Source organism: Podarcis gaigeae, assembly GCF_964106915.1.
Source record: "Podarcis gaigeae genome assembly, chromosome: 10".
NCBI lineage: Eukaryota > Metazoa > Chordata > Lepidosauria > Squamata > Lacertidae > Podarcis > Podarcis gaigeae.
In genome coordinates, this window is record NC_139686.1 from 51,393,114 (window position 1) to 51,405,512 (window position 12,399).

Below are 12,399 nucleotides of genomic sequence, written 5' to 3' on the forward strand. Positions count from 1 at the left end.
TGCTTTTCTTCTCTCTTGGAGATGAAGAAGGAGAGAGGAGCCATGATTTCCTTTGTTCTGTTTTGTACGTAATAAAATAGCTTAAAGATCCACACCTCCAATGCCTAGCTTCTGCTTGGACACAATACTTTTGTATTGTGTGCACATATCTTTGGATGTGTGTCGCAGAAGCATGTCGGGAAAGAAGAGTGATGGATCTTCCTGAGGGTCACTTGTGGGGGAGAACGCTCCCGCCTGATGTTCTCTAGTTGGTGCAAGAAGCCCAACGGTTCTCTCAATTTCTCATTTTCCAATATTAAATTCAATTTGCTACATTTTCAAGTCAGTTGTTTTATTATTATTTTTCAAGTACTCATGAAAATTCATCAGCATTTTCGGTGGAATTTTTCTTGGGATGCACATCATTATTATGAACAATTTTATTTGTCTGTGGCACAACAGCCGTGGGAACAGGACATCATTGTTTATGTAATTTTGGCTGATATGCACACTTTTGATAAAACATATTTCCTCTAATATTTAAGATCTCCAAATTATAATGCATTTTGTATGTCATTTCCTATGAATATATGCATTTTTATGTACACTTTACCTTATTATATGCATTTTTATAGACATAACTTGGCTGAAGAATTGCATTGCAAAATTCAGAAAATACTTCTGGAGAATGACTGTTTCAGTCTGTGTATTATTTTGAAAAGTGTGAATTAGTTGGATCTGCCTTTAAATGCAAACTGGATCAAATTTCTCTCGTATCCCTAGCAGTGACCTAACCATTCTGAAGCCTCAACCATTTTGAAATGAATTAATGTGCTGCTAACATAACTTAACGTTTTGTATATATATTCTTTTGCAGAAAACAGCAGGAAGATAGCATGCATTTTCATAAATTAAGGACAGCAAAGATTATCTCACATATAGTGTTTTTAGATATAGATCTGAGAAAGGGTTTCAACATGATGTACCTTTTAGCTTTGCGAAATGCAGCTGAATTGCTGATGCTTAAGGAAGGTTAACTTGAGAATCGACGGTAATAAAATTATATGATATAAGTGTGTCAAAAAGCCAAGATGTAGCAAAAAGATTTTTTATGAGACTTGGAAGGGCCAAAGGCCAATGTAAGAAAAAAGAATTTATGTAGCATTCCAAGAATAAAAACTGCATGAATGAGAGAGGTTACCAGTTAGGACATTGGAAAAACTTGCCAATTTCAACTAATTAGTAGCAAAGTTAGAACCAGAAATTATCTGGCAAGATTATTTTTCCAAGCCAAACTGAGAAGTAGAAAAAATTATCAAGCTGTCTTTACCACCTCCGTCACCTACAAAAGCCATTCTGTGACACCACCAATCAAAACTCCACTATTCAAATGCCCTTGTATTTGTGTGTTTTAAAAAATTCTTATCTGCTCCTGAGTTTTAAACCTTTATTTTAACATACAGTTAATGAAAAGTTTTTAAAAGGTGAAGAGGTTCACAGCACCATGCAAAGGAACAGAAACAATGCCTCTGCTCAACAGCAGTTGAGGCAGGCTGTCAGGCAGAAAGGAGAGTCGTGGTATTGGGCCTACTATCTCACTGCTGGAGGTCAGGTAGCTCTCTGGCTTTTTTGTGCCATTTTCCCACCCTGCCTGCCTCTATTTGCTGCCTATTGCTGTACCCCACGGGCAGCTGTGAATCACTCTGGGCCAATCCAACCCAACTCACAGCAGTCTGCATGTAAGGTAAAAGGTAAAGGACCCCTGGATGGTTAAGTCCAGTCAAAAACGACTATGGGGTTGTGGTGCTCATCTCGCTTTCAGGCTGAGGGAGCCGACGTTTGTCCACAGACAGTTTCCCGGGTCATGTGGCCAGCATGACTAAACCACTTCTGGGGCAACGGGACACTGTGACGGAAACTAGAGCACACGGAAATGCTGTTTACCTTCCCGCCACATTGGTACCTATTTATCTCCTTGCACTGGCGTGCTTTCAAACTGCTAGGTTGGCAGGAGCTGGGACAGAGCAACGGGAGTTCACACTATCACAGGGATTCAAACCATTGACTTTCTGATCGGCAAGCCCAAGAGGCTCAATGGTTTAGACCACAGCGTCACCCGCGTCCCTCATACTGTAGGTGTATGACCCCAGCTCATCCAAATCCCCACAAATATGCCTGATTTGGGTAAAGCCTGAGACAAATCTGGTGCACAACCCTAGTTAGTAGCCTCAGAAACCGGAAATAACAGTTCCAACTTTTCTGGCGAAGGGTATGAATCAGTCCACTTGCCACCAGTGGCTCTTCGCTCTCCTAAGAGTAGCTAATGGAGAAGGCAGTGGACACGGTCAGTGGCCATCCAGAAATAGCAGAGTGCCATCCCTTTAAATTCATTGCGACTTCACTTGAATGGCAGGGCTCTTCTATTCATAAGGCCCTGCTTTGGTTACGATAGCTCAGATCGATATGTGTGTCTTCTCTGTCAGTTCTCCCAGGTCCTGCCAATGCCACCTGGAACAGCCTTTTTCACTTCTGGACAGCTCGTGCTTAATCCTGCAAGATTTGCTTAGCGCCTTTTGGGATCACAGTCTGGGCAGAGCAGGAAATCTATAAGCAGAGCTAACCATTTAGGCGCTCCAGCAATTTCACACACTTCTTAATGAGACTGCTCTGCACTCAACCCTTCAAATAAGTGAATGCCTTCAGCCTGCGATGCACATTCACATTTAGATATTCACAGAACGCCGTGTTCTACACGCTACGATCTGTGATGACCATTGCAAGAAGCTCTCCAACGCTTGATACATTCTCGATCTCTTTTGTTTACTCCTCGTGGATTTGTTTGCCGTGTAACATATCCATTCTGTGCAGTTTTGAGACTGAGTTCTTCAAAAGCTACAAGCTGCACGGAAAAACACTGCCTGTGCGTTTCACATATCCTCCCATTCAGGGAGCAGATTTTATCTCTCTAGCTAGCTCCTTCTGGCATGATTTGATTGGGCCAGATGGAAAATTACCTCAACTCAGAGATTTCAACACAATAAATCATACGAGCCTTCCTCTCTTCGAAGTAAAATGTAGGCAAAAGAAAGTTGCTCCTGATGACAAGAACTACTATGTAAACTTTACGAACTGGTGCCTGAGTTGACTCATTTTCTTCTTTCCTCCTCATCCTTCCCACACCCCACCTTCATATCAGGTCTTCTAAATTCTAAGCCTGTGGGCAAGGACTGTCTTGTTTTTATTGATTTTTATGCAAGCAGCTCCAGGAGCTTTTTGAAATGTTTAAAATAAATGAAATCAGGCACACAACTTCCTCTGTTGCTTTGACTGGCCAGTGGTGATGGTATGTCAACAGTTTTCCTCCCTGGCCCAATTAAGATGCAAGGGAGGGAGATTTTGAATCGACGTGCACAACTGATTGTGCCTTCTCGATGAGAGATTTCCCCTGTTGTATGATAGTTTTAGAGCACTGTCCATCACACATTGCTTGGCATTCAGAAGATCCCAGGCCTGGAATCCCTAAAGATAACCTTAGATTCGGGGAAGTGCAGGTGGGGGTTGTCTATGAACCTGGGAAGCTCCCAAAAGCAAAGAGCCCTACACTGGATGGAGCAATTCCCTGATTCCATATAAGGAACTTTTATATATTCCAAATAAATCATATATGACTCCATATAAGGCAGCTTTCGATGTTCAGGTTGTGCTGGGGTGTGTGAGTTCACTGATAAGCTGTCCATAAGTGACAAAGATCGGAAACATAACAGTTGATGTGTGCAAACAAGGTGAATATGACTAATAAACTTTATTTGTACATTTTTGAAAGCAGAACGGGGATGAGGTTGGTTGGTTTCTCCAACCCATAGCAGCCTCCAGCCCATTCCGCACCATCCTCTACACTGTTCTGAAGGATCCCCCTACCAACCGAAACAGATTTTGACCCACTGGATCAAAGGCCATTCTAGAAATGGAAGGGCATATAGGGATTCCATCCATATTCTGCAACTCAGGATGCCATCATTTTCCACTAAATCACTTTTCCATGAGTTTTGCCTGAAAGCAAGATTTCATTTTAGTTTTGTTTCCGCTATTTAATTTTTGCATGCCCACCAGTCCCTTTCAAATTTAAATCAAATTATGCACACTTTTTTCTGTTTCTACTCTGAGTATATTACTGTTTTCCAGCTGTATTCTGGTTAAGTAACACTGAATCCAATCTGAAATGCAGTTGTGGATAAGATGAAGAGGGATTTATATTTTCTGTTTAGCATTAGAGTGCAGTGGGATAAATAGCTCTCAAATTTCCACAATAAGACAACATATCAAGGATATTTACATTCCCCATTACTGTACGCTATAGCTTCCAAGATCTGTGAAGAAACGTAATCAGTAATTCTTCCCCTTCAACAATCCCTTGGGTCCCCTTAAGCCTTCTCTGGAAGAGGTCAGAGACATGCCAGAAAGGTTCACCAAAGGGTCTGATGATCTCTTGGCTAGAATTGCTTATTCTTTTCTCAACACCAGTCAGATTTCTATTCTCTTGTGTTATTAGCTTTTATCTCTCTTTTGTTTGGTAGCCTTTTTTTCTGTGGCGCATGGGAGCTGCCAAACCCGGGTGAACTAAAGCCTAGTTTCACCCCTGGTTGAAGTTCATACATATACAGCTAGCCTACCTGGCTCATCAGGTTTGCCAACTTTCATAGCCTTGCAGTAAACCACTTGCCAGGGCAAACTGTTATTACTCCAGGAGGAAAGATTCTCCATTATTTAAATGCCCTTATGGCACATTAGTTCATGTGCTCAAGCACAGTATTTTAGTGAGCAACTTGACTAGTGGCAATGTAACCACACAAAACATTGTTTACATTGCCAACTTCAGCCGAGATAGCCACATACCTTCAGATGGATTCTGTATAGAACATGTAACACAATAGGGTCCTCTTCACACATTAGTTGCATGTAGAGGGCAAGCCTATTGAAAGCACTCAGGCCTACACAGATAATCCCACTTTCAAAGTTAAATTTTTCATCCTGCTCCATCCATTGCTACTACTATCACATTGAGAGTAATGTTGGCCGCAAGGAGTCTTCTCTATGGAGGTTACCTATGGAATTCAGAACCCTGCTGAATAAAGAAAGCACCACACTGCAGATATTATTCTCAACACAAAAAGGGGCAGGAAGGATTCATATTGAAATATGGGGCTAAGTACACATACATGAGGCCCCTTTAAACAGGCTTGGCCTCAAATTCCTCATGAATGTGAGACTCTTTTTTTGCAAATTTAAGTTATGTGAAAAACCTGTAAAATAGAAAAATCAACTCCAAAATATAGAATTCATCAACACCCCCCAAGGGTTTTTTTAAATGAATTTTATTACTTGCTCAGAGTGCAGTTCATAAAACAGATTAAGAAGGTTTACTTTGACCTACTTCAGCAGAACCAATATAGTCTCAGTACACCAGCGCAAATAGTTTGGAGACTGCACTGGTAATTTGACTGTCTGAGAGCAATTCCACAATAACATAGCAAACAAAACTACAGACAACGATGTCAGTGAAATTTGAGTTTCGGGTCAACTTTCATAAAGCACCTGTGGACTCTGTGCCTGGAGAATGTATAAAGTGTGCAATAGTGATAGCTAACGAGGTGAATTTTCTCTATGAGACCTCATATTTTACTTCATCTAAAGTACTGTGTCCACCTCTGGAGGCTACGTTTTAAGAAGGCCATAGAGTCTGTATATTACAAAAAGAGGGTTCAGAAGAGGGCAATGAAGATTATGACACTGGGGAGAGCAAAGACTGATTCTTTGCTGCTACAGAGGACACAATGAGATCCAATGAGCTAACGTTACAGCAAGGTAGATATTGATTGCATACCAGGAGAAACGTCTTGATGTTAAGAGAAGTTTGACAAATGAATTAATTACCTGATGTGGTTCTGGGCTTTGCACCACAGAATGTCTTCAAAGAAAGGCTGAAAAGCCATTCATTGGGTATGATCTGGTCTGGATTTCCTAGTGATGCCATATTTCCACCTACCGCGTGATACTGCAATTCTAACACTTACATCCGCATCTAAAGTGATACCTATCACAAACACTTTCTGCATCCATTCAGTGGCATGGTTCGCACAATAGGCTAAGCTAAGCCTGGGTCCAGTGCATGCTCTGGGAGAGAAGCTTGCAGCCACTTCAGTCCTTATGGCTGCCATGCTAAACTAAGCCAAGGCAAAAGCAAACCTACAAAAACCTCAGTAAAATTGTGCTTTATTAGTTTTCCAGTTAAACTACACTGTAATATTGTTTCCTAAAACCCGCTAGAAGCATGGGTTAATTTAAAGAAAAGTACTATACAAATGGAAGCAAAATCACTCAACATATAATTTTCCACTTTTAAGAAAAGGAATGGGGAGCCGTAAGTTCTTTTAATGGTTATTGGCTGCAGTTCAGTACATGGTGGTTTTTTTAAAAAGTCATTATAAATAGCTTCAACGGCTTGTTTAAAAATCTAGATTAAACCAGGCAATATCAAAGTAACAGCATTACAGTACATTTGCTCCTTTGCACAGAACAAAGCTATTCTCTGAATAATAAAATACAATAAGCCTGCTTTTCTTAATTCAGTCTAGCGCTGCAAAGTAATTAACAGCTATATTTGTAGCTGCCCAGTTATATTTTTCAGAGGTTCCTGTTTTTAGTGCATCACACTTTCTATTGCATCATTCTGAATCCTAGTTTGTTTGTTTTTTTAACAACCACAACATTCTATCATCCACCTACCTAGAAAAAGGAATAGGTAAAAGGGGGGAGGGGACCAATACTGGCTAGAGTCTGACTAGCATGCCTTTCATTGAGATGTGAAGGCCGAGGGGGTGAAGGGGAAAGGACATGGGTGTGTTATTTCCTCTGATTTTTCTTTTCTGGGCCCTCACATCTGTATCTTCCCATTGTATAACATTACTATAGTACGTCACTTTTGTTTCAAAGAATGCAAATATCCATCATGATTCTTGAAAATAACTATTTTTTTGAATTCTGAACCTATAATAATTAGGCCCAAACATTACAGTATTAAATACTTTTTAAGTAGGTTATTATAAGGTAAAAATGGGGACTTAGCATATGCCCCACACATTGTTTAGAATGCACACAGTCTTAATACCAGGAAACTTAATTTTTACATTCCAGAAATGTAAACTATACTATCAGACAAATACAGGAAGTAACCTAATTATTTGATCTTAAATTATTTTACATTTTCCAATGTGGCACAGTAGGTTCTGAATGATCCCAGTGCAATTGTCTTATTGTTCCAGCCCGCAGTCCCTCTCTTAAGGCTATTTTCTGAATGAGTGGGGAAAGAACATTGTGTGTGTGTGTGCTTCTTCTTTTTACCATTCCAATCTGTGTCCCATGAAGCTCATTATGCTTGTCTACAAGTTTAACCACGTCTGGCTTTATCTACATTATGGAAGCTCTTTGGCTAAAATTGACAGCAGAACGTGAAGGTCAGTAGATGATGGCCTTAAATGCAACCCATCTTCCAAAGATAGTATTTATACATGCTGTTTCATGGGGAAATGCATTAGTACCCCCAAATCAGAGTTTTGACATAGATAACATTTTGCACTTGAGTGGCCTTTGTTATAAGAAAAATAGGAGACAGGATTCACTTCTGCCACCACGATGCCCTTTTCCTTTTGCTTGTCCATTCCACACTTATGAAAAAAGGAAAGAATTACAATGTGGGGAGGTAGGCTTCACAAAGAGCAGGGGTGTACACTTTCAGAACCTTGACCTACAAATTGGAGTGCTCAAGGACATTTCCATCAATTCATAGCATGCATTGATGGCATTCATTCATTTATGCAGTGACACAGGGAGTTGTATACACCAGGGTATCAAAATGTCACCTAAAGCAGCATTAATGAGACGGATGCATCCTGCTGTACAGTGTCATTTCCAATGCCACTCTAGCAGCTAGCTACTTTATGCAAGACACACTGTCTTCTATAATTGCTTATGTCACACAGTGACTAGAATGCCTTCAGTTTGTTCTGTCTCTGAATTGCCCCCACCTCCATAATTAGCCCCTTGTGCCATGGTCCCAATTTCCATCCAAAGACATCTTCACCTTATCATCTTGTTTATACTGGAAACCCATCACCAATTCCAACAAACTGCTCCCAGCTACAACACACATATCAAAATAGACTGGTGCTGTTGTTGTCCATTAGAATCTAGACACAGTTTGCACACTGAATGCTTTTGGACTTACATTCTTTCTTCACCCATTTTACTCTGAAGATCATATCTTATCATAGCTTTTCTCCATAAAGACTCATCCATGGCTTCTGTCGTTTCCATTTCTCTGATTATTCTTTTCATTTCTGTTCACCTGGCTACCTCCCTTCCAGAATCACAAAATCAAGTGATCGCCGTGTTGAAACAGCCATTACAGAGTATAGTCGCCTTCCAATAAGTTGCCCTCTGCAAGGTCCACTTCTCCTCAAAAGACTTCCCAGACTATCTTAGGGGCATTACACGCCTCTGCTTCAATATTCCCATCTCACTTGTCATTGTCAGCCCCTCATCTCTGTCCCAGGCAAGTCTTCCTAATGTATATTATACAAACCTCTGGGCTTTTCTGTGTCCTACTTGGCTCCTAGCACACCGTTGGCACTAAATAAATATCTAGCCACAGTAATAGTACTCAAAGTCAGAAAACTCCTACAGCATCAATTATTTCAGAGTGATAAGAATTTTCTGCTGTTAAACAGTACCTCCTCAGGACCTGTTCTAATATACCAGTGTAGGAATACCGTAAGTTTATCTAAGGCAAGGACAGGGAATCTGTGGTCCTCCAGGTGTTGATGAACTCCAGCTACCACTATTCCCAGATTATGGGAGCTGCAACCATTCTTATCCCTGCTTTAAGTGTTCTTAAATAAGACAACCAACCACACACGTCAAAGTTCTCCCCACATCCTGCAACAGCATGATGAGACAAACTGGCCTGCCCCCTACAGAACTTTGTCTTTTAAAATAAACTTTCGGGGACCAAATCCCCACAGGTTTTTATTACTGTATATTATGTGGTATAAAATACACATAGAGAAAACAGTTGTGACTTACCGGGCCAAAAGCATTGCTGTCAAAGCTGTGTCCACGATGATCACCCTCTACCCACATGTGGCCATGGGGAACCTTTACGTATTTCTTTTTGTAGCCTATGGTTCTAAAGAGAAATGCAATCACACAGTTAGTGGTATAGCTAGAGACAGAGACAGAGACAGAGACAGAGACAGAGACAGAGACAGAGATAGAGATAGAGATAGAGATAGAGATAGAGATAGAGATAGAGATAGAGATAGAGATAGAGAGATATATAGATATATATTTCAGCCCCCAAAGTAAACAACCAATACTGATCGCTTTTCACAATAAAACAAAATAGAAATTAAAGCATACAGATTAGTTCTGGCCCCACCCCAGGCTGGTTTATGCATACAACCCTGGTAACTTTTGGAACTGCTTACAATGCTTAGAAGTAAAGTCCTACTGAGAAGTAAAACCCTACTGTGTTTGGTGGGATTCCCTCACTAAAAAGTGTATTTAGGGTTAAAGCCTGAAATGTGGGGCTCTAGGAGTGGAATTCTTTTTTCACTGCTGAATATTTGCCCCCGATAGAGCTGAACTAAGATTTCTCAGAGGAAACTTCTGAGATTTTTCTTTCGCCTCTCACCTTTGATTTCCCACTTCCCAATTTTATCCAAATATAACACACACACCCCAGCAGCTACAACATGTGCCCCATAATGCATTGTGGAGGATTATGAAGAATGCAAAATGGCAAGACATTTGCTGCTGCTGCCCTTCGCGTCACCACCATAAAAAACCAAAGCGACGAAGGAAGGAGTTGTTCTTCTCCCACGGGTAATAATGAGCCTCATCCCTGAGAAACTGTTGAAGCAATTTCTACCCTCCCTGGAGAAATTCGGTGAAATCGTCCCCACAATGTCTTTGTTCACAGATAGAGCAGAACATTTCCAGAGTCCATTTGCAGACTTCAGGAAGCAGCCTTGAGCTCTGTGCCACTATTCTATTTCTGTTTAGACTTCTGGGTTTCAGTACTAACCTCAAAGGCAAAGCGAGATACGTCTGGGGAAAACTTCTTAGGAGAGAGCGAGTTACACAAGTAGTTCAAGAGGTGACGTTCTGCTGTGAGCTTGTTCTGAACCCTCACATGATATCAGGAAGCATTTTAGCGCTACAGGGACTGACATTCCAATGAGACAAATTCAAAACCATGATAATCACCCGAGACACATAAATTTTGTTCCTGGAATGATGTTATTTTTATCATTATTCTCCATTACACACCCTGTAGCATACTGCAGATGGGGGTGGGGAGGGCGGGGATTACATTAACCCCAATTCCCTGAGGGTTAGGACAGATGCAGCTGCTCTGAGCACCCGATGTCATAGGCAGGGAAATTTCCACTACACAAATAGTGTTACCCTGTATGGTTAATGGCACACAGAACTTTGGATCATGTCCATATATTGCATTAACTAGTGGTTTAAATTAGTACTCGAAACTCCCATTCTTCTAGATGCATTTTGCGACAGGGAATTTCATTAGCGCAAGCAGTTTCTGAGCTCTGGATGCAGGAATGCATCTAAAATTTCAGATTAAAACTGTAGAGTGGAAGGATAAAAGGGCCTTTTTCTGCCTCCCCACTTCCAGCTACTCTCTGAGACCCTCTTAAGGATAGTAGGGGGGCAGGGGAAGGACTAGATCATGGGTAGGCAAACTAAGGCCCGGGGGCCAGATCCGGCCCAATCGCCCTCTAAATCCGGCCTGCGGACAGTCCAGGAATCAGCATGTTTTTACATGAGTAGAATGTGTGCTTTTATTTAAAATGCATCTCTGGGTTATTTGTGGGGCATAGGAATTCATTTATTTATTTTCTTCAAAATATACTCCAGCCCCCCTACAAGGTCTGAGGGTCAATAGACCGGCCCCCTGCTGAAAAAAATTGCTGACCCCAGGACTAGATCCTGTGAAAAATGAACATAATATTTTAGCTGCAGTTCATTCATTTTCACGCTTGGCAAATCCACACCGTGATCAACTCCCTCCCAGAAACCAATGTCCCCACTGTGGAAGGACGTGTGGGTCCAGAATTGGCCTCCACAGTCACTTACAGACTCATTGTTAAAACCGTGTCTATGGAAGACAATCTTACTTGGCTACGAGTGATCGCCAAAGAAGAAGATTCATTTTCAGTTTTGAATTCTTATTATAAAAAAACATGTGCCTGGACATAACCTAGGTTTAAGGCGCCATTTAGGTCCTAGCTTTCATATCTCAGTTTCTAACACTGGTTTTAATGCATAAGTGAAACAGTAGGTCACAATTTATGATGAACACAAAAGGCCTTCTAAAAGTTTAAAACTGTCAATAAAGCAAGAGTGGTTTTTAAAAAATAAAAATAAAATAAACAGTTAAGCTAAAAATGGATTAAAGCACATATCAGCTTCTTTCTCCTAACTTCCCATTTTCAATTCCCCTCTGATACTGCCCACCCTCATGCAGTTACGAGGTTTGAAAAGAGAATGATAAAGAGCCTACTGGCACAGATATTATGAAAGGTGGGACGATATTTGGGGCTTCACAGCTAGGGAGAGAAAGCGCAAAGCTCCCTTTCCCATGTGCTGTGACCCCAATATAAATGTGTCCTATAGCTCTTGTTAATTTAAGAAAGAGACACAATGCACTACGTGTAACGCGAAAGTTGACCCTTAGGCTTATTATAGGTCACTTCCATAGTTCAAAACAGCACCAGTTAACTCACAGGAACAGCTCCATGGAACAGACACACCATAGAATTTCATGCTAACTAGAAGGAGGTTCATACAAAATTAACATGTAGCTACTCCCATTGCTCAATAGAAACATGCTCCAAAAAGATTAAATACTCCAAAAAGACAAGCCTTCTTCTCTCCTTATAAGCACTCCACACACTCTAATTTCATGAATGCCAAATTTATGCATGAATGTAAAGCCATGTACTCCTAAATATTAATACATCTTTACTGGAAAAAATACTACATAAGTATTTCTCTTCATGGTTGTTGTTGTTTAGTCATTTAGTCGTGTCCGACTCTTCATGACCCCATGGACCAGAGCACGCCAGGCACTCCTGTCTTTCACTGCTTCCCGCAGTTTGGTCAAACTCATGTTGGTAGCTTCAAGAACACTGTCCAAGCATCTCGTCCTCTGTTGTCCCCTTCTCCTAGTGCCCTCAATCTTTTCCAGCACCAGGGTCTTTTCCAGGGAGTCTTGTCTTCTCATGAGGTAGCCAAAGTATTGGAGCCTCAGCTTCACGATCTGACCTTCCAGTCAGCACT

At 41.0% G+C, this 12,399-nt stretch overlaps 1 protein-coding gene and 1 long non-coding RNA gene across 3 annotated transcripts in view; both read right to left on the reverse strand.

The window, feature by feature from the left end:
• The window catches only part of LOC310825745, an 835,366-nt gene that overhangs the window by 471,929 nt on the left and 351,038 nt on the right, over positions 1-12,399 (reverse strand). The window lies entirely within an intron of this gene.
• IMMP2L (inner mitochondrial membrane peptidase subunit 2) overlaps positions 1-12,399 on the reverse strand; it is a 456,796-nt gene that overhangs the window by 90,907 nt on the left and 353,490 nt on the right. For both annotated transcript variants that reach the window (XM_083699542.1, XM_083699543.1), the window contains exon 5: positions 9,118-9,220. In XM_083699542.1, the coding sequence (XP_083555668.1) occupies positions 9,118-9,220 (103 nt within the window). The remainder of the gene's footprint in view (positions 1-9,117; positions 9,221-12,399) is intronic.